We start from the raw sequence: 24043 nt of genomic DNA, 5'->3' as shown, positions 1-24043 counted from the left end.
TAGCTACAGAAAACAGCAATCACGCGTGTGATGTTACAATCTGCGGGTGGTATTATAGGAGTGGCTGCTAGTAGCAGACTGAGCTCCGGGTCTGGCGGGGGCGAGATCGAGGCTGCAAAAAATTGCGTGGCCTTACAGGCATGCAACATGTCCTCTAAACTCTATTCTGTACCTGGGGAAGAATAGACAATACAAAAACCCAACAAAAAATATATATAACAAAAAATATATATATATATATATATATATATATATATATATATATATATATATATATATATATATATATATATATATATAATAGGAAAATTATTAATATGAAGGAAGACGGAGAGTGTTGGAAAACATGGATTGAGAATTGATTAGGGGTTTGCTACGCATGTGGACTAGCAGAGCTATACTGGTGTTCTTTTCTGAAAAGAGACTAATATTGCAGATAGCAGACTGTTTGGTTCAAATTGCATGTACTGCTAACCACTGATAGAGACGATGCGTCTACAAACTGCCCAACAATGACTGCAAGCTAATGAGATAACAATGCTGTGGACTAGAAGGGAACAGGCTCTAGACTTCAGAGAGATCAAAAGAGATAATCCCACTGGCATCAATGGGGGTCGCAAGGAGATAACAAAAGGCAGATGTATGGACCTTTTGTCTCCAGGAGTGTGAAGAATGCACTGAGTTCAGAGGTTGTCACACTAGACCACACACACAGACACACACACATTAACACTCACACAATAAATTAAATTACCTTGACCATTGGTTAATGTCAGAGAAAGGGGAGGTGGACCATCTATACAGAAGGGTATTTAATGTCACGCAAGCATTGTAATTTTGAGTTCTGTATGTCCTGTACCTGAGACCAGACTCCCTGCATATTTCAATAAACCTGGCAACTGATTGAAGAAAAGGACTCTGTGCATTTTCTTGAATCTACTTACTCACCATCTATTTTTTAAGTACTTCAGAGAGCCAACGCGGAAAGAACGCTATGCCGAAGCAAAGCATGAAAGTGAAAAGAATATATATAAAAAATATATATAATGCTCAAAAGAACGGACACTGAAATAAACTCAGAGAAGGGGCGGTAGCCAGCTTCTCAAGCTCAAGGCTGTCGAGTACAATCAGTGGAAGTAAATCTCTCAGACAGAACTTACCAGCTCAAAGTCCTACAAAGGCTGAAGGCAAAAGAGAAAGAGAGTCTCTGCGCGCTGCATATAGTAAGCTCCCAGGGGGGCGGGCTTACACGTCAGCTCGCGCAGAGGTCTATCGTCAGCTTTGCTATAAAGCTCAGCCAATCCTACTGTCTGACGGCAATATCCCATACCTTGATGGCTATTTTCGACTTGAAAGGGAACAGTGTTCAGTTTAACCACTACAGCTTTGAATAAAAAGTTTGTATGAAAAACTGTGCATACATTATCTGTAATTCAACAGCATATGACATTATTGGTAGGGGGTGAATACTTCTGCAAACCACTGTAAGTTTAGTACTGAATAATAAAATGTAAGCTTCCTACTGCGACAGTGCAGCACGATAGATATGTAATTGTTCGCTTAAATTAAACACATAATGTACTGTATTAAAAATTGTAACTAAAATAATAAACACTATTACTGTATACTGAAAATGAGCAATCACAGGATATACAGTGAACAAGCTACCAATAACACTTTCAAAATTAAAACACAAAAAAAAAAAAAAAAACTGTTTTGTCCCAGTTGATGATCACTTCCTTAGGAATTGATTCCCTCGTTACCGTCTCCTTGATTCTTGTAAGAAACCCTTCCTTCAATTGCACAAAATCTGGAGACGGTTTTTCAACAGCTTTGTCTTTTTCTTGACAAATACCCATCCGTAACATGAGAGACATGGCCCAGGCACGACCAACATCATCTTCACAAAGAGGCCTGTATCATGAGACATGGCCCAGGCCTGACTAACATTAACTTCACTAAGAGCTAAGAGGCCCATATCATAAGCAGGGGTGAGACTGAATAGTCGAACATTCGACTATTTGTGGTATACATTGATTTTATTTTTACCCTTAGTGGTCCATATATTCAGCACTCATCAGGCACGTCAGGTCCAATTTATTTTCACATGTGCTGTTTATTTTACACAGGCTGTTTACATTTTTTTTTTTTTTTTTTCAAAGTAAAACAGGTTTAAAAGGCATTGCATCGCAAAAAAACAGTATCTACAGCCAAGCCCCACCCCTTGTTCGCTGTATTTTTCACATACCTCTTTATAGACGTACATACTGATAAATCCTCTCCTGATCACTCGTTTTATCACCAAACTCCTCAATAAAGCGATCCAAGTCATTATTTTATTACTAGAACATCTCAAACAGCTCTGCAAATGACCGTGATATTATTTGAGCCCTGAATGCAGAAGCAGCTATCTCCATTGTTATGTCCGTGTTATCTCTGTAATGCATGGGGCTATGAGAAAAGCCTTTTTTTCCGGTTTCATTTGGCTCCTACCGGTCTCACTCAGCCACTGAAAGGTTTTCTCTGCTTTTTCCGGAGAAAAATCTACTAGAGACCTGTGCTTTACGTCCACAAATGGTTAAAGTCTGTACTGCTGATTGACTCTCTACGTAACGGTAATGAAGATTGAGTGGAGGGTGGGATTTGTTAATTCTTGTCTGTGATTGGCTAAACTAGAACGTACTTCGGCTAACGATGGCTTCCTCACAGAAAAGTTGTGCATGGAAATACTTTGACAAAGTAAATGAAAACACTGTTAAGTGTAAAATATGTGCAGTGCAATTAAACTACCACAAATCTACAACTGGTATGTTAACCCACCTAAAAGCCAAAAACCCTTCTGTGATGCTAGCAACGACAGTGGAAAGCGGACCGCAACAAACCGCCATTGCATCCTTTGCGGTGAGGTCTCGTCAGAGTGACAACGTACATGCTAAAAAAACATCAGCCCTTATTGCTAACATGGTGGAAAAGGACATGCTTCCCATAAGTTTTGTTGAAGGTGAGGGATTTCAGGAGTTCATGAAATTTGTGGAACCTGAATATACAGTCCCTCCGCGAAAAACAATTATCACTTGACTTGAACAAATGCATACGGATTCAGCAGCTTCTGTCCGCAGAAACTTGTCAAAGGCTGAGAAGGTGGCAATTAATACAGATGTGTGGACTGCACTGACTGCCGAGTCGTATGTCACGATAACCTGTCATTTCATAGAGGATTGGGAAATGAAAAGCGAAGTTCTACAGACTCGCTCCATGCCAAAGGCATACAGCAGAGACTCTCGTAAATGTGTTGAACACCGCTGTAGACCATTGGGGTTAACGGGGGAAAATTACTGTCTGTGTTCACGGCAATGCCAGCAACATCATCTTAGCAAACTCAGAGTTTGCTGAATGGGACTCGAATTTGTGCTTTGCACACACTCTGCAGCTCGCCATCAATGATGGCTTTAAACTTGGTGCCATATATAATGTAGTCGGTGCGGCCAGCCATCTTGTGTTGCATTTTCATCACAGTGCAATAGCTACTCAGGCTCTGAAGTTGAAACAAAAACAACAAACTCTGCCTGAGCACCGCCTGGTGCAGTATTGCCAGACCCCATGGAATTCAATATATGACATGTTTGAGCGCTTACAGGAACAGAGATGGGCAGTTGTCGCAGTCCTGTCCGACAGGGTGTACACAAAGCTTTCAGATGCCCGCACACTTGACCTGGCTGATGACAGCTGGGACGTTATCGAGGAGCTACTGCCAGCGTTACGCTCCTTGAAATGTGCTACAACTGCTTTCTGCGGCGAGTCGGAGGTATCGATCTCTATGATGTACCCTATCACATCCACTCTGCTGTCCAAGCATCTGACTTCTACCACAGGAGAGTCCACAAAAGTCTCACAGTTTAAAACAACTGTATCCGAGTGTGACAGGACTGGAAGGAGTCCCTGTCGTAATTTGCCCTCCCGACCACCGGCAGCGCTGTGTAGGTTTGACCGTGATTGGATCAGAAGGCTGAACTCTGACGATGCAGGAAGTTCCGGGTCAGGCAGCCATCTTGGCCCAAGGTAGAACCATGCGGCCGTCGGGTCCCATCATTGCAATCAGCTGTGCTGTTCTCGTTGATTGGCTGACGTGGGGCAGCGTGCTGATTGCAGGGGTGGGACTTGGCAGTATTTAAGCAGTATGGTTTTGCCATTCGCGCTCTCTGGGCTGAACTGAAAACACATGCTGTGCTTGTTGTGTTGCTTTCATTCACTGCTGTTATTCACAGAAGCTTGAAAATCTTGGACACTGTTGGATTACTGGAGTGAGGAACCGAGGACTGGACATTAATCTGTGAAAGGGAGCTAAGAAGCGGTGAGAGGAAACCCACCGCAGTACCACAACGAAACCCAGTGCTTCCTTTGTTGTTATTTATTTTGTAACCGTGACATTTTTGTTTACTCTTTTTATTTCAAACCTGAGTTTACCATTGCTGGTATTCCAGGTGGTTTTCTTGTTTATTTTTTGCAATACTGGACTGTTCTATTTTTATTGTTTTTGTAAAATAAAACCCTGCCCTGATACCATTGATGGTACAGGGCTCTAAGGACTAATCTCCATTTCCAGCTCCTGTGTGCTGTCATTTCTGGTCCTTCCCAAAAGCTCCACCCACTACCCTCCCACACCGAGTCACTTAAGTGCTGCTTGGCACTCGAAGACACAGAAACAGCGCAGAAGGTGCCGCTCATCACTTCATTTCTAGACCCCCAGACACAAACACCTGAAGTTTACAATGGAGGCGGTCAGGAATGCAGTCAAAGAAAAGTTGGGGAATTACTTTCAAGTCTCCCGGAGAACACTGATATCGCAGAAAAGGAACCAGGTACATCAGAGGCAAGTGGACCCCCCACAAAGCAACAACGCTCTGACAAGGATTCTGCTGTGGCTACTTTATTCGGAGATGAGTACTACACAGACACCACAACCTCTCTGCAAACAGAACTGGAAAAGTACACACAAGATGAATGCATTCCTCCCTGTGAAGACCCTCTGACATGGTGGAAGGTGAATGAAAGTAGGTACAGGAAATTATCACGACTTGCGAAAGCCTACCTGTGCATCCTATCAACTTCTGTGCCAGCTGAGAGTTTTCTCAGCTGCGGGCCCGATAGTCATCAGATTGCGCACTCGTCTTCTCCCGGACCATGTCGACATGTTGATTTTTTTAAACAAGAATACGTGAACATGATAATAATAATGGACATTGATAGAATAATTATTCCTAAAGTTTTTGTTAGGATTTTTTTTGCTTCCATGGAAAGCTAGTGCGTAAATGCCACTCAGGTCTTTTTGTTCATTCATTTATTTCTTAATATTGTTAAGCTAGATACATACCTAGCAAGTTATTGCCTATATAGGCTATTTATTTTTTATTCACTGGAACTCAAACGCACAGGTATGTTTCCGATTTGATTTAACGTAGACTGGTAGTCTATATATTGAGTGTGGTTTGAAAACGTGGGAAAAGTAAATTGTTCAGTTAAGTGGATTGTATAAATTAGCTAGCTAGACAGTCTAGTGCATTTTATGTTTCGCTGTTATGACCGGAAAACATTACTGCCACAAGGATGCAAATGTTAAGGCATTTGCCTTGCAGCTCACATTGCTAAACTATTATTGAATGAAAATTAAATTAATAATTGAATAAAAATGAAAACAAGAAAAACACTTGTGGCGGTCAGGTTACAGCTGTAATTGCAAAAGAAAAGGGGGGGGGGCACGACGACTATTCGATTAGTTGACCTTAACGCTGTGGAATTATCGATAGTCAAAATATTTGTCATGCACATCCCTAATCATGAGAGACATGGCCCAAGCACTACCAACATCAACTCCACTAAGAGGCCTGTATCATGAGAGGCATGGTCCTGGCACGACCAACATCAACTTCACTAAGAGGCCTGTATCATGAGAGGCATGGCATCAACTTCACTAAGAGGCCTGTATCATGAGAGGCATGGCCCAGGCACGAACAACATCAACTTCACTAAGAGGCCTGTATCATGAGAGGCATGGCCCAGGCACGACCAACATCAACTTCACTAAGAGGCTTGGTTTCTTGTGTTTTAAAATTCCAGTTGCTGCCGCAATTACAATTGATCGATTAATTATGCCTCAAGCTGCTCTAAGTTTAAGCAAGTAATTTTGTACATCTTTGTCATATTTACCTAGCATGACAGAACGTTGAAAAGACAACACAGACACATCATTGCCTTTCTTCAGGTTTTCAGCATATACAGTGGCTCTCAAAAGTATTCCTCCCCCTTTAACTTTTCCACATTTTATTGTGTTACAACATGGAATCAAAATGGATTTAATTAGGAGTTTTTGCCACTGATCAACACAAAAAAAGTCCATAATGTCAAAGTGAAAAATAAAATGTACAAATTGTTCTAAATTAATTACAACTACAAAACAGAAAATTATTGATTGCATAAGCATTTACCCCCTTGAATCAATATTTGGTAGAGGCACTTTTGGCAGCAATTACAGCCATCAGTCTATTTGGATAAGTCTCTACCAGCTCTGCACATCTGGACATAGCAATTATTGCCCATTCTTCTTTGCAAAATTGCTCAAGCTCCGTCAAGTTGGATGGGGACCTTTGGTGAACAGCAATTTTCAACTCTTTACATATATTCTTAATTGGATTGAGGTCTGGGCTTTGACTGGGCCACTCCAGGACATTGACCTTTTTGTTTTTAAACCACTCCAGTGTGGCTTTGGCTGTATATTTGGGGTTATTGTCCTGCTGGAAGATGAATCTTCTCCAAAGTCCCAGGTCTCTTGCAGACTTCAGCAGGTTTTGCTCCAGGATTTTACTTTGCTGCATCCATTTTGACCTCTATCTTCACAAGCTTTCCAGGCCCTGACACAGAGAAGCATCCCCATAGCATGATGCTGCCACCACCATGCTTCATGGTAGGGATGGATGGTGTTCTCAGAATGATGTGCGGTGTTAGGCTTGCGCCAAACATAGCGCTTAGCATTGAGGCCAAAAAGCTCTATTTTGGTCTCATCAGACCATAGAATTTCTTTCACTTGGTCTGAGAGTCTCCCACATGCGTTCTGGCAAACTCTAGCTGAGATTTGATGCAAGTTTTTTTTCAACAATGGCTTTCTTTCTTTTTGCCACTCTCTCATAAAGGCCAGTTTTGTGAAGCACCCGGGCTATTGTTGCCATATGCACAGTGTCTCCCAGCTCAGCCGTGGAAGACTGTAACTCCTTTAGCGTTGCCATAGGCCTCTTGGTGGCCTCCCTGACTAGTGCTCTTCTCGCCCGGATACTCAGTTTTTGAGGACGGCCTGTACTAGACAAATTCACAGTATTCAATATCACAATATTCTCTCCATTTCTTAATAATGGATTTTACTGTGCTCCGGGGGATATTCAATGCCTTGGAAATGTTCTTATATCCTACCCCTGATTGGTGCTTTTGAAGAACCTTATTCCGGATTTGCTTTGAATGTTCCTTCGTCTTCATGATGTAGTTTTTGTTAGGAAATGTACTAACCAACTGTGGGACCTCCCAGAGACCTGAAATCATATGAAACACCTTAATTGCACACATGTGGACTCAAAGTAACTAATTATCTGGCTTCTAAAGACAATTGGTCGCACCACAGCTTATTTAGTTGTGTCATAGCCAAGGGGGTGAATACTTATGCATTCAATTATTTTCTCTTTTATATTTGTAATTTGGAACAATTTGTGGATTTCATTTTTCACTTTGACATTATGGACTTTTTTTTTGTTGATCAGTGGCAAAAACTCCTAATTAAATCCATTTTGATTCCATGTTGTAACACAACAAAATGTGGAAAAGTCCAAGGGGGGGTGAATACTTTTGACAGCCACTGTAAGACATTTTAAAAAACTACAGTAGCTTCTTTAAGGCTATCTCACAGTTCAACGGAAAACTTACAAATGTCTCTAGCATTTCTATTGAGTGTAGCGTATCTGGCTATTTTGGCTTGTGCTGAAGCGTCATACACGTGGTAAGGTTTTCTTTTTGGTCCTTCGGTGGCCTCAAAAACATTTTCATTGGCAGATTCTACTGCTTTTGTTCAGATGGATTTTCTTTGGAATTTGGATCAGGGGTTCCTGGGTTGTTTTTAAACTTTACCCAGCGGAGAAGCATGATTTCAAAAAATGAAAACAACCAGGCAAATACAGTACTCTAGTACTACAGTATTGGCTGTACCACAGCAACTGACAGAGTGCACATGACTAGAAATACTGACCTGCACAGCAGAACTGCTGGGTGCTGCGTTTGCACCTGTCGCGTGGGTACTGTACTGAAGAATGTACCGGCGATTTTTTCCAGTACATCACATGTATATTATTAATAATATATTTACAGCACATTCATTTTGCTGATTTTTGATGAACGCGAAATTCTCAAAAAATGTCATGCTCTCGAAATGTTTTTGTTTTACAGTATTCAGGCTAGGGCAAAATATTAAGGCAAATGTATTTTCAATACAAAATACTCAAACCATGTATACAAATTCAAAAAATACAAACTGCTTTGAAAACACTATTTTCTACACAAGATACAATTGTATTTGAAAAATACAATTTGAAATGACAAAATACCTTTCATAAAACAAAACAAAATTTTCATAGGTCATCCAGAAAAATCTATTTTATCAAAAAAAGAACTGAAACAGTTGACAAGTTTCAAGCTACACGGAGCAGACATGCAGTGTGTCCTTGTTTCCCTCGGCAGTGCTCACAGCTCAGGCCCTGTTACTAACACCTGTCACTACATTTTGATAAATATCTGGTGGAATATTGTGCCAATTCTTCTTCAGAGCGTTTGACATTTCAGCAATGGGTTGGTGGTCTGATGCTAAGGTGGCATTCCAAAATGTCCCAGTGGTTTGATGGAGTTTAAGTTGTCACTGTGCCAGCCATGCAGATGTTCAAGATAATTGTCCATGAGCCACTGTCTAACACCTGGAGTTTTCCGGTGGAAAAAGAGCACCTATGATCACGTGGCTTGGAGGACCACATCACCGAGGCAGTCCAGAAGTCCTTCTGCTGACAGGAGAAAGCCTGACTTAGAGACTGATGTACATAGAATTAGGCACTGCTGAAAATCGAGAGGAAAGAAGAAAAAACAATTGGGCACACAACTAAATAAAAATAAATAATTCTCCTTCAACAAATCCTTTTTTTATAGAAGTTGTTCTGTAGTTTCATTATAGCTTTTACATTTATTATGCTAACCAATTAATTAGATCACCTTATGAGGATTTCTCAATTATTTCTTGAGGCCTATGAATCATGTTTGTGATCTTGCATCAATTGTAGGCACATTATTATGAAGATGTAGTGTTTATAGAAACACCTTTGGTTGCAATATTACATATTTTCCTTACTGAAAGGCTAGATTTTCTAGAGATCGTTTTCAGTGTGAGCTGTAAATTGAAATACACTCGAACTCGAAATAGACTCGAACAAATTTTCTTTTAGCTTTTCTACAAATACTATGTGTGTATCTTTATATTTCTACCCTCTTCTTCGATGGGAATGCGATTACATTTATTACTTTTAATAAAGAACACAATTAAGTTTAACTCACATTGGCCTGTGTTATTTTTTTACGAACAATTACTTTTATTCATTTTTTTTCCCCCCACACTTTGGGGATAGGGAAATGGGGTAGGCAGTACAATTAAAATGTCACATTAATACAACATAATATTCAGACAAAAACAAGACTATGTGTAGCCAAGTCATAGATCTTTCCAAAGAAATAATGTCATGTAAACAGTCAAACCAGATAGAAGAAAAGGAAATACATTTGCTAAATAATTAGTAGTTTTAGGAGAATGTGTTGCTGAAGGGTATGATGTGTAACATGGGATTGAATAGCTGATTGAAATCCCCCACCAATATAAAAGGGACATTCCCCAATGAGGGCAATGTATATTTTATCTGGTCGAAAAACTGTGCTCTCTTTATAGGATGATTGGCTCCTCATAAATCCTGGGAGTTAATGACAACACCAGCTATGGTCAAAGACAGGAATAAAGATCAGGGAGAGTGAACGAGTAAAAGACGTAGCACTCAGAAAACAAAGATCTGCGACATGGAGAAAGATCACCGACTCGGCACACACCATATAGCAATATCATATAAGACAGTGGCATTGATAAAAACACGTAAAATAAACTGAGAAGGGAGCATGGTTAAAAAAAAAAAATAGGTTGATAAAGAAGAGAGCCAGAGGGAGCACACTGCATATCATAAATCTCAAGCCACAATTAACATCTGTACTCACTCGCTGTTTCTGCTCCCTATCTGTTCCCAAATGTGAAACACATAAAATCAACTATTCAGGTTAAATGTGTTTGTATTTTGGGAACCATTGAGGACAGACACCAATTTTGGAGAATGTGTGGAAGTTGCTGATCGCACAAGGAATGCTGACTTTATTACATATTTCAGCAATGTACAATACATTTTCCATTACATAAGCAAGAGGATGGTGTGTGTATGTGTGTGTGTGTGTGTGTGTGAGAGAGAGAGAGAGAGAGAGAGAGAGAGAGAGAGAGAGAGAGAGAGAGAGAGAGAGAGACTGGCTTTATCCTGGTTTAAACTGGCCCGAGTGGCTGCTAAAAAATTGCACTTAATGAAGGCATTTTCAAGATTTGTGACTTGTTTGTGGGTGTACCCTAAGGTTCAATCTGGAGCCCTCTGCTGTATTTCTTGTATATTATGAAACATATAAATCAGATCTGTGCTTCTGGTTTTAATTACTGGTTCAGTACTGATGGTACAGCATTTTCACTGTGGACTGCCTCCCTGAAGGAGATTCATTAGTGGAAGGCGAATTCTTTGAGGGGGGAAAAAAAAATGTTTGCGCCATTCCAGATTTCACTAAGCTTCATTAGTTGTGTCTGAGGGAAGAAACAACCCTAGATGTCACAAATTCTGTAGTGTTTTTTCAAACAGACTATGACATTTACAATAATCTTTACAGAGTATGACTACACATCTTTTCAGAAGAGCTGTTTCTGCTCTAAAGAACATAAGTCTACGAGGAAGGTACTCGAAGAGTGATTTCAAATATAGAATCACTTTGACCCACACATTACTGACAGGGGAACGAAGAGCTTGAGCATGTAACCTCATCATCATACTGACAGGGGAACGAAGAGCTTGAGCAAGTAACCTCATCATCATATTGACAGGGGAACGAAGAGCTTCAGCATGTAACCTTGTCATCATACTGACAGGGGAACAAAGAGCTTGAGCAAGTAACCTCATCACGATACTGACGGGAATGAAGAGCTTCAGCATGTAACCTTGTCATCATACTGACAGGGGAACGAAGAGCTTCATCACGTAACCTCATCATCATACTGACAGGGGAACGAAGAGCTTGAGCAAGTAACCTCATCATCATATTGACAGGGGAACGAAGAGCTTCAGCATGTAACCTTGTCATCATACTGACAGGGGAATGAAGAGCTTCAGCATGTAACCTCATCGTCATACTGACAGGGGAACGAAGAGCTTCAGCATGTAACCTTGTCATCATACTGACAGGGGAACAAAGAGCTTCAGCATGTAACCTCATCATCATACTGATGGGGGAACGAAGAGCTTCAGCATGTAACCTCATCATCATACTGACAGGGGAACGAAGAGCTTTGGCATGTAACCTCATCATCATACTGACGGGGGAACGAATCTGTAGTGTTGCCATAGGCCTCTTGGTGGCCTTCCTGACTAGTGCCCTTCACCTGGATACTCGGTTTTTGAGGACGGCCTGTTCTAGACAGATTCACAGTTGTGACATATTCTCTCCATTTCTTAATAATTGACTTTACTGTGCTGGGGATATTCAATTCTTTGGAAATGTTCTTATATCCTACCTCTGATTGGTGCTTTTGGAGAACCTTATTCCGGATTTGCTTTGAATGTTCCTTCGTCTTCATGATGTAGTTTTTGTTAGGAAATGTACTAACCAACTGTTGGACCTCCCAGAGACAGGTGTATTTAACCTGAAATCACTTGAAACACCTTAATTGCCACAGGTGGACTCCATTCAACTAATTCTGTGACTTCTAAAGACAATTGATTGCACCAGAGCTTATTTAGGTGTGTCATAGCAAAGGGGGTGCAATCAATTATTTTCTTTTTTATATTTGTAATTAATTTAGAACAATTTTATTTTTCACTTATAACATGGACTTTTTTGTGTTCATTAGTGGCAAAAACTCCTAATTAAATGCATTTTGATTCCATGTTGTAACACAATAAAATGTGGAAAACCCCAAGGAGGTCTGAATACTTTTGACAGCCACTGTATGTACATACCTGTTCCTTTTGAAATGTGTATTGTATTATATTTTTTCACTGTTTGTAGTCAGTGGCCTGCCATTTCTATCACCTGTATACTAGATAAGCCCCTAAAGCAAAAAACTAAGAACGCATGTCTCAGTAAATATCGGTTGTCTGTGCTGTCAACCAAAAGGAAAGATGAAATAAAAGTTGAATTCTCTGTTCAAGGGGTGTAGCCATTATCTGGTGTTAATTGTACATAGAGGGCTTGTCACTTGCACAATATTAATATGGGTTCTTCCATGATGGAACATCTATTAAACAAGTGCTGGGTTCCAGATTACCAGGAATCAACTGGAACTGCAGATTTACAACGAACACTGTACTCTTTCTGATCTGGAACACAAAATTAGCAACACCTGCCATAACACTGCCATTGAGCGTATTCCTGTTTGCCATCCTTACAAATACACGTGTGCACACACACATTCAAATGAAATAGGTAGCATTGTACGCCAGTCTCTCTTGTTCATTTTATATCATGAAAATATTCCTCATGCCTCCCACATAACAGGTAAAAATAAAAATAGCTTTCTGAACAGGCAAACACTCGCAGCTAAAACATAAACTTAACAACTCACCAGATACGTCAAAAGAAAAAAGCTCTGCAGAAAGCAAAATAAAAGGTAGGTAAAGATACAACACAGTACCTGGTATTCAGGCTATTATCTTCACTGTCAGTGAATAATCATTTTCTTAATAATGTATTTAAAACATCAGACAACTTTAATATGACGACTAATAAAAGCTACAGTGATGCATCAGTTTATGGTCGCATTCATAGCTCTACTTAATGTAACGCAGTCAGTTTATTAGAATTTATTTTCCGATAATCAACGTTTCAAAGTCTCAGAGACAATTGACTGCAGCCTATGGGTTTGTTTCAACAAGTTATTAATAGTTTTAGCCCCATGTTCAGTGTCATTTATTGCTGTTTGTACCTCACTCTGACACCTTGCTTACTAGTTATCATGGTGCCCTTGAATAGATCATTGTTTTAGGAACTGGACGAGCCTTGCTGTGCTGAATGGCGCCTTCTTGTTTATAAATGTTCTTCTGTTCGCTGCTCATAAAGTTAACGCTTTGTGAATAATGGTCTCCATCTTTAAAAGAGGGGTGTCCTGGCAAACTTATCATCAGAAATAATTTTTATAAAAGATGTGGTGGAAAAACTTGATAACCCACAAACATTTCAGTTTTTTTTACGACAAGCAAGGATGGGGTTTATCACGATTTTCCAGGGCACCCCTTAAATATGTTCATACATAAAAGGTTTTCCATACAGTACTGGTACAGTGAATCAAAACTGGGATGCTGGCATGTGCAGGGTGCCTAACCTGTTTTGCCTGTCGCTTTCTCCCCCCCCCTCCCCACTTAATTGTTAAAATCCTGACAACTTTATACACTTATAATTTTAAAGTCTGTTTCAATGCTTTTTTTTTCAAAATGGCCACTCAGCATTGCTGTTTGAGATCTGTCCACTAAATCACTGCAGAAAGAGTGATAAAAAAAAAAAAAAAACATAACAACATGGGCTCTGGCTTTTCTGTTCTGTAATACTTCATGGATCACTATTGCTGTGTTGCCTGTTTGACAATGTGGACAATAATCCTGACAAGATCAATTCACTGGAGTGGACATTTTGAAAAGTTGTAAAACAGACTTTAAAATGATAAGTGTAAAAAGCTGTCAGGATGTTAACAATGCAAATAAAAATTACAGGTAAGTTATTTAAACAGTTCAATCTTTTTGAAGTTACGGTTTTAAAGGGTGCGAATTGACAGGGGGGATGGGGGGGAGGGCCCAATAAGGCTAAGTGGAACATACATTTTTAAACTTGTCGCTATACTCTACACGCTCTTTTTTGCATTCCTGTTGAAAATATAAACCAACATAGATCAGTTTAACAATTTTTTTTTTTTTTTTAAAGTAACGATCCAACAAAAAGATTATTGTAGAATTTTTTCTATCTCAGAAGACCATGCTTGCTTGTAATGATTCCCCCCACACACATACACAGAGAGGGGGAGAGCCTGCAGTTAATAAAACATTAAACTCTGGCTGATTGATGCCAGGGCGAGGCTGTCTCCACACAGTGCCGGTGTATAACCATTGTACATCAACGTCATTCAAATAGAGCAGCGAGGAGCACAGTGCATCAATCTCCTGGACTGCTGGGGCAGAGGATCTGTGCTGAGCTGGCTGGCTCATCCCAAACCTGCATTGCACTTATTCAGAGCACCGTGTCACTTCAATAGGAAGAGCATAAACATCACTCAAGTGAACTACAAGGTAACCGCTGGCCCCTATCCAAAGGCCAAAAGAATGCTTTTTTTATGGTGCATAGTTTTGCTTGCAAAGTTAAAAACATAATTGGGGAGGCTGGACGTCATTATTTTCTGGAAATACGGTAAGCTTGTACTGGGCCCTATTCAAAAAGCTTTTACTCATTTATTTAAAGAATTAAACCTCCCCATAATCAAATATGAGGCCTTGCAGAAGAGTCATCCCGTTATACTGCAACACATACACCACAGCCCAGTCAACTGGTTTGAATAAAAATAGCATGTCACGTCCTGTAATGAAGTGTAAAGGTTTAAATAACAAAATTTGTATGGTGGGTTACACCATGAACAAAATAAAAAGGTTGAGTTATTAAATGTAGATTTACACCCTTAGTTATAACAGTAGAGTTGAAAACCAAAAGAAAACACTCACCTTAATGTTCTTATGCTTTCAGTGGCTGCATTGCTGAAAGAGGGAAAAACAAGAGAGAGCAGAGAGTTAACACAGTTTTTACTAAACCCAGGGCCGTATTACAGAACAATTTCTTCTTCAGAAAAATTTTCTATCTTATCTTTCATGGCTAGGATAGGAATTTTCCTAACTTTGTATTACAAAAGCATTTCCTAAGTCAACAGTGTCAACAAGTGTCTCATCCTATGCTAACATTAGTTAGGAAATCCTACCTAATGCCAATTTTATCCGTACACAACTGCTTGAGTCTGAATAGAGCAGGTTACAGCTCGAGCATCAGGTGACTGTCACTAGAATATACAAGTTCAGTATACAGTTCTTCACAACTGGATAAATGGCTCTCTTGCTCTATATGTAAAAACTCAGTGTGACAGATGGCTTGCTCACCGTATCCCTCTCTATGGATACAGATAACGAACTGGGCCCAAGCTCTGCCTGAGTTGATAGAAGCCAGTTCAATCCAACTGCGACAGGAAACAGAAACATGAACCTGGCTCTAGAAAAGGGCATCTCAATGAGGCCTGAGCACAGAACCACCCCTCACGCTGTGACCATTACTCAGTAAATTATATGCCTTGTTTTACATGGGGCTGGACAGCGATGCTGAGAGGCAGAGAGACAGAGATATATGGGAGGAAGGACTGATGTGTCTAATTACTAGCTGCAAACCAACATACGCATGTAGCTTCTAAAAATAGTCAAGGTAAGCCGTGTGAAGAGCATGCCACTGAGAATGGATATTGTTCCAACAGGAGCATTTTCAGAATGAAAAAACTTTAGGTTAATTAACGCTTTAGCTATAACTATGTAGTTTCTGACTGTGCCACCGATCATATATTCTGGTATACCCTGGTGTGGGGTATGATCTGGTATACCCTGGTGTGGGATATATTCTGGTATACCCTGGTGTGGGGTATATTCTGGTATACCCTGGTGTGGGGTATGATCTGGTATATCCTTGTGTGGGGTATATTCTGGTATACCCTGGTGTGGGGTATATTCTGGTATACCCTGGTGTGGGGTATGATCTGGTATACCCTGGTGTGGGGTATATTCTGGTATACCCTGGTGTGGGGTATGATCTGGTATACCCTGGTGTGGGGTGTGATCTGGTATACCCTGGTGTGGGGTATATTCTGGTATACCCTGCTGTGGGGTATATTCTGGTATACCCTGGTGTGGGGTGTGATCTGGTATACCCTGCTGTGGGGTATATTCTGGTATACCCTGCTGTGGGGTATATTCTGGTATACCCTGGTGTGGGGTGTGATCTGGTATACCCTGGTGTGGGTATGTTCTGGTATACCCTGGTGTGGGGTGTGATCTGATATACCCTGGTGTGGGGTATGATCTGGTATACCCTGGTGTGGGGTGTGATCTGGTATACCCTGCTGTGGGGTATATTCTGGTATACCCTGGTGTGGGGTGTGATCTGGTATACCCTGGTGTGGGTATGTTCTGGTATACCCTAGGTACCTTGATTACTCTGGAAGGCCAGGCTTAAGCATCATTGCGGATGACGTCCACCCAACAATATTGCACATCTACCCTGACAGCAATGACTACTTTCAAGAGAACTCTGCTATAATTGTGTGTAAATGGTTAGAGGAGCACGACAGAGACTTCAGGCATCTCCATGGCCCCCACCAACCCTGGATCTCAATCTAATTGAACATGTATAGAATGAACTTGAACACTGCGTGTATAATTACAATCCTATGCCAATTGTGTGAAATATTAATGACTGAATAATCTGTTATTCCTAAAGAGGTGTACAAGTAATGGACAAAAACAAGGCTGCAGCAAGGAATCAAGAGTTACAACACCATTTCTACAGCACAAACCACACCATACTATTGTGCAAAACTATGGATTAGGGGAACTGTCCAAACATCATTTTTTGGTGCCACTGTATAGGCAAGGATGATTTTTTTTTAGTATTCAAACTCTAAAATAGCTTTTTGTTCCTAAAAGAAGTAGGTCAGAATGTACACTCGCAGGATTTGGTGTGTTACAGATGTAACCCTTGGGAGCATTGCTTTGGAACGCATGCACATCTCTTCAGACTGCAAACTCCAAAGTGTTTGCTTAGAAGTCAGTCTCCTGTGAAAGTGGAGGTGGCTTTGCTTGCCACAAACTGGCTGCAGAATCCCAGGGAGGGATTGACAGCCTCCTCAATTCAGCTCCACGGGGTATCCTTTCGGAGGTGTCCAATCAGAGTTAGGTGGTAGCTCATTAAGATAACACAGGAATGCGCAGCTCAGAGCTCGTTCCATGCACTTCATTTCATCCTTTTGTTTTATGCAGAGCCTCCTTTGTTTGATCCATAAAAGCCAGATGGCACAACAAAGGCAGATGTCTCAAATGTTTAAATGGCATCTTTGATTATATAAATCGCTCTGCCACTTCTTTCATACCAATGTGCACAGGTGTCAAATGAATTATCTCCCAGTCCTGCAGGGACCCAGGTTTTAAGGAAAGCAATGCCAAGGATTTTATAGACTGACATGGCGAAAGGGAGTCCAAGTGAAATAAGTCTGTGGAACGGTTTATATTGATTTTTACTGATGATTACTTAATTTAGTTGTTATGTACTGTATCTCCAACAGTTATTATAGTCAGAATTGATTATATTTCATATATATTGCCATTGCTTAGATTTTGTATATCCTTTTAAAGGTGTTCTCTATGGTTGTTTCTGCTTTGATCATTATTTACCAGGCTTACTAACTATTCCAATGAAAATGCTATTTCTTCTTCTGAAAAGACTCCCAAATGCTGAAAAATGACCACCTGGGGTGTGCAGCTGCCAGTTCTGTCCCCTCAAATAACAGTGATTGTGTAGTATGATTACTTTAGAGTTTCAAACCATGAACATTCATCAAGCCTGGCTTTGCACCTGCTAGATGGAGCCAGTATAGGGTTTCAATTGTAAAGGGAAAGGCATCTCTGATAGAATGGTTAAGGGGGAACGCCAAGGTGGGCAAATGAATACTACCCTCATGTTACTGAGCTGTAAGTTTGTAAAAATGTAAGTTTGATATACAGATTATGATACACTCAATAACTTGTCCATAGAGGTTTCATCATAATTGGACATGTGTCTCTATATCTATATAAACCTGCAGGGATATGCCACAACAAAACAGCTGAATGCATCACCCCGATGAAGGCACGCTTGGATTAGCTTTTACATGCTGTAATCAAAAAAAAAAGACAGGAAACACACTTACCTGTTTTCGATTCTTCGTCTTCAGTTTCCTGCCCCTGTTCAACTGACAAAAACAAAAAGGAAAAAAAAAAACAAGCAGTCAGCGACAAAGAGTTAGATTTACAAAACAGAGCCCTCAGTTTCATGCAGGGGATTTTAGAACACTTTAGTGAACAAGTGTCTGCAGAAGGATGCCCACAGCAAAACCTCCAAACAGAATAAACAGTTCTCTAGACAAATTCTGCAGCAAGACAATGAAATGTTACGACACGAGACTTCACGGCAGATTTGCACCCTGGTGTCCCTGAACATGCCCAACACTATACTGTAAGTGTATTGCATCCACGGACACAAGTGGAAGACTGCGGCAGCGCCATGTGCTCAGTTACTATGCCATCTCTCATTTCTTTTACAAAGAGATTCATATTTTCACTGAGCAAAATGGGACATACCTTTGAGTTCCAATGTAATATATACAGAGGGAGTTATTTAAATAAGTTGGGTATTCATGATAATAGCACATTTAAGGCTACATCTAAAGCATATGTCTAAATCACTTAATTGTAAAACAGGGCCCACAGCAGCAAGTGAATGTACTCAGAATTTAAAATACAACTTTAAGATTTGACAGACGCTGTACTAAATGAGGTACTATGGCTATAAATCTACATTTATTAGATTAGCTCTTGGTATATGTTCTTTCCCCTACTTAAACAAAAGGAACCATACTAGCTGCTTACTGTTCCAGTCAGTGTCACTGGCTGGAATTAAACCTGTGTAGAAATCAGCAATAGCATGAGACGTGCAAAGACTTTATTCATTTTCTTTAGTGTAGGGTAAATTTTGAAGCAATTACAAAGGGCTAAAAAAATTATTTTAATGGTATAAAACTAGAAAGAAACTACTCAAAACAATACTGATGTGGTCCTTTCTGCATTTGGGCTTGTTCAGTGTTGTAGCTGGATGATCAATTCGTTTTCACACATCCACTGTAGTTAACCTACTTTAAGTTCCAGTCAGTTTTAAAAATCTCTTTAAAAACAGACACAATCTACTGGAGACTCAAAGAGGCTTAAAAATTAAGCCTCGCTCTCCTGTTGTTCAACTACTTTGTGGAAAGTTGAGACAGCAGGTCAGATTTATTCTCAGAGTTCAGGCTGAATGGATTGTTTTTAAAATCTGACATATTCCCCTTTTGGGAAGTGTTGAAATCTTGCACCAATTTCATCAGTACTTAACTTTTTCTAAAAGTTACTGAGTTCAGTAGAATAAAGAATTACATCATTACACATACTCCACAAGTTAACTTCAGAGTACTTTTTCAGAGTACCCGTAAGTGGCTGATAAAACTGTATGCTGTTAAGTCTTACTACACTGTATTTGGCTAGATTAGGGGGTCCCTGGTGGCTCCCCTAGTAAAGCACTGCTGTGTGGAGTGCCTGCCGAGTAATGCAAGCATAGTTTGAATCCCGCTCACACCAAGTTGTCAATCTTGACTAGGAACCCACAGGGAGAGCTGCAATGGAGGCCATGGAATGTTCAGTGTTCAAGCGATGAATGACATTCCTGTTTGGTTTTTCAAATTTTACATGAAAAAACGGGGTTAAAACAATAAAAAGTGATTTAAAAGTGATTGCCAAAAAGCTAGAGAAACAGCTAAGACAGAAAGCTGCCTTCTCTCGATTGAATGTAATAGCAGCTGCTGCTGTCATCAGGGCAGTGCCTCTTGGCCGGCTTTGCAGAACAGCTAATGGATGGGTTTCACAGGTTGTCACAAGATGTTGCTTGAGCTACATCAAATCTTGGCGAGGTTTTCTAAAGTGCATTTTCTTTAATATCTGACCCCTACACTTTATAAGCAAGGGTATTTCAATTTCTAGAAACATTTTTACAGATTTTGCCCAAAAAATTACTAATACAATTTTGTATTAATCAATGCTTTTGAAGAGTGAGAAATGAACGAAAAAAGGGTCACTATTAACCCTTTACAGTCTATAAGTTCAGCGTTTGTGAGGCGTTAGTTCGAATTTATTTTCACACGTGCCGTTTACAATTTTTATTTTTCAGAGTAAAACAGGTTTAAATGGCACTGCATCGCAAATAAAACCCACCCAGTACTGCTTCTCGAGCCAAGCCCCACCCCTTGTTCACTGTATTTATCACATACCTATTTATAGACGTGTATACTGATAAATCCTCTCCTCATCACTCGTTTTATCACCAAACTCCTCAATATTGCATCCAAGTCACTATTTTATAACTATAAATCATCTCAAAAAGCTCTGCAAATGTCTGTGATATTGTGTGAGTGCTGGATGCGGAAGCAGCTGTCTTCTTTGTTTGTGTTCTGTGGTGCAGGGGCTATGTGTATTGCTCAGACACACCCCATTTTTCGTCTTCTCTTGGCTCCTATCGGTCTCACTCGGCCATTGAAAGGTTTTCTTGGCTTTTTCAGGAGAAAGAAACGACTAGAGACCTGTGCTTGACATCTTTTTGATGATGTCGGATCGGACTGGAAAGGGAAAATTGTATTGTCGGACCTGATCCGACATAGGACCGCAAAGAGTTATGCATCTAGCTGTGTGTTTGTCATGTGAGGACAAAGACAGTGGAGAAGAGGTCTACTCTGGGTGTATTGTAGTTAAACTCAATAACAGGTGCCCTGCTAGCATAGGACATACTTCTGAATACCATCAGCAATTTATGGAATATCGCAGGTAAGAATGTGATCATGTAAATCAGAAGAGTGTTAGAATTATCACATTTTAGCAAGATGACAAACTGGGTAACCTTTATGATGCCTTAGTATAGGATGAGCAGCTGCTTAGGAGGAGAGTGTGCAAGATACTCAAAGCACTGTAGCCAATTAGTCACTTAAGGGCATCGCCTTAGTTAAGATACACATATAAAACTGACTCTTACATTTAGTCTAGCTGACTCTTATTTCGTCTAGAGATATATGTTGCAATAGCTGTGTTGTTCAACAATGTGTTGTATGGTATTGGGTCCTATTCACAAGCTTCGACTTCGAGTTATTTAAGGAAGGGCAGTTTTATATGTATTATAAATATTTGGATACTGGATGTGTTAATAACAATTACATGAATATTAAACATAGAACATTCTATAAAATAGGAACATTTATTTTTTATGATTTAATGCCCCTTTTCGTCCCCGAACAACTTCTTACTGAAACTGGCTGCCGTTTTAAAATATTTTCCATGCCAGCTCTGCATTTTGATTTACCTCGTTGTTCTTTTCCATTTCAAAATCACAAAGTGTAAAGCTTTAGTAAATTCTAATACAACATTCAGAATCTATGGGAGCATAATGGAATAACGTATTCAATTAACTCTAGCTCTATAATCATACCACAGACATTTTCATATTTTTCAACATGGACCCTGCAATTTACTGATGCAGGTAAATGTTGAAGCTGAGCTACAAACTGTGTTACCTTAAATAAGTTGCAGCCCTTTGCAAACACCCATAAAGAACACAACTAAAATACAAGCCCATTATGGTATTATGGTACCAGGTTTTCTACTTTGACCTAAATAAGACACTTTTTCCTACTACCATGCTAATAAGTTAGCATCCTGTGTGACAGGTGATAGGACCCCACAGTTCTTGAAGTATAGCAGGCTTCACTGGAGTCAAACTGCAATACAATGTCAGAAAACAAGTCACTGTTTTCACTTTTTTATTTTGTAACTCTTTTAAAAGTCACCCTCAAAGGATGATGGTAAATACAGCCTTGTTAGCACAGACTGGCTGTTTTTTTTTTTTTTTTTTTTTTTTTTTTTTTTTTTTATTGTTTTGAGAAAAAAAAAAAAAAAAACTTTTGAAGGATTTTGATCAATAACTTTTTGCATCCCCGTTAGAACAGCACAAGATTATGAAAATAAAAAATAATTAAATCACATTATTCATGAAGGATGTTTAGATCTGGCAACAGAAAACAGTTAGACCAGTACCTTAGGCTGGTTATTTTTCAAGCCAGCAGCCAAAAAAAGGGTCTTATTGACACCCACCCACCAAACACAAAGTCACCTGTCTTTGGGTCTCTGATTTATTAAGCGGTTTTCCAGACTGAATAGTACCGATGTATTATACCTATCATGAGAATATACCATGTAAATACATTTAACAGAACACTATTGTCTGTGTGATGTTTTCCCGTATCTACCCCTTTATATAATTTGTTTTTGTTGCAGTTTGGGCTTGGGACATGATAAACCCGAACCTTGTATGAATTACTGTGAGATAGCATAATAATATTAATAGTCTGTTTTGAAATTTCCAAAATAAAATGCATCTTGAAAATACTTTTTTTCATGATATATTTATTTATTTATTTGTAGTTACACATTTTAAATGTTCTGCTCATCTTCTGTCAATTAATTGGCAGATTAAATATTGTAAGAGGTTTTCCACCAGTTTAAACAACATTGTTTTTTGGGGTTCAGTGCCCACATTAGAATTACTCTTTATTTCATCTATATATCTATATGTGTATATATCAAACAGGCCCTGTACATTGTTAGATACATTGCCTTTAGTTTTATTTGTAATATATTTACATATATTGAATACATTTCCCCCACTATAATTTAAATATATTCTACAGTATATTAACAATATACTATATTTTAGGTATATTTTAAATATATACTACAACACATTTTAACTCAATGTTAAATACATTTCTGAACACAGGGGGTAGATTATGGAAGTTCTATTCAGTTACTACAACCTTCAAGACATAATACTGGTGGGGCAGACTCTGGGGGGAGGAGGTAGACACCGGAGTCCCAGAATCTAACCCCGGGTATTCTAGGAGGGGGGTAGATTTTCAAACTTTACACCGTTATCATGGGGTAAAATAAAATAAATAAATAATGATATTGTAGATAGATAGATAGATAGATAGATAGATAGATAAGTGATTTTGTAAAATTCACTTTTTTTATGACTATAATTCCTATATTACAGTGCTTACTGTGCCCCCTAGAACGTTTGACACACTCCACTGGTTGAGAACCGCTGCTTTAACTATAGATTGGTAAACTGACATGTAAAATAAGTCCATCTCTGCCTATTAACAGGCCTACAAGCTTTGGATGGACATCATGAAAAATGTGCCGAGTCCCATTAGAAGCCATCTGACCACACACAATTGTCATCCAACAAGTTTGTGTCTGATGACAACCAACTACCAGCATAAAATATCCTGCCTCAGTAGTCAGAAGCAGGGCCAAGAAAGCCATTGAGAGAGATGAAAATAACTATAAGGATTTTGTGATTTTTTGTGTTATACTTTTTTTTTGTTATAATTTGAGCCCAGTTATCCTGCGCTGAAAATAAATGTGACAAACGTTTCGACTTGGATCCTCAGTGTAAAGAAGGCGCCAGTCGAAACGCTTGCTGCTTGTTGTTTCTTTTAGTATTGTACAAAGTCTAAATTTGAGTATTCAAAGTTGTGGATGTGTTAGTTGTCTATATAACGGCAGCTAAATTGTTAAGTTATTTTTTTTTGTTGATGAATTTTGATGATGGGCTAAAATAACCGCTGAAAGAATTACGTTCATGATATATTATTTAAACCAGTGCAGTATGTGTATACTGTTTGAAAAAAGAAGGTATCGATTTAGCACCATTACCAAAACATGTTGCA

General features: G+C 39.4%; 1 protein-coding gene across 6 annotated transcripts in view; it reads right to left on the bottom strand.

Annotated features, from left to right (window-relative positions):
* Positions 1-24043, bottom strand: part of LOC121294497 (CD276 antigen-like) — a 124858-nt gene that overhangs the window by 24051 nt on the left and 76764 nt on the right. For all 6 annotated transcript variants that reach the window (XM_041218253.1, XM_041218252.1, XM_041218254.1 and 3 more), the window contains exons 6-7: positions 18389-18430; positions 15117-15149 (exon numbers count right to left, since the gene is read on the bottom strand). In XM_041218253.1, coding sequence (XP_041074187.1) covers positions 15127-15149; positions 18389-18430 — 65 coding nt within the window. In that variant the 3' untranslated portion in view covers positions 15117-15126. The remainder of the gene's footprint in view (positions 1-15116; positions 15150-18388; positions 18431-24043) is intronic.

The sequence above is a fragment of the Polyodon spathula genome, chromosome 19 (assembly GCF_017654505.1).
Source record: "Polyodon spathula isolate WHYD16114869_AA chromosome 19, ASM1765450v1, whole genome shotgun sequence".
Classification (NCBI taxonomy): domain Eukaryota; kingdom Metazoa; phylum Chordata; class Actinopteri; order Acipenseriformes; family Polyodontidae; genus Polyodon; species Polyodon spathula.
This window is presented reverse-complemented; position numbering and strand designations above follow the sequence as displayed.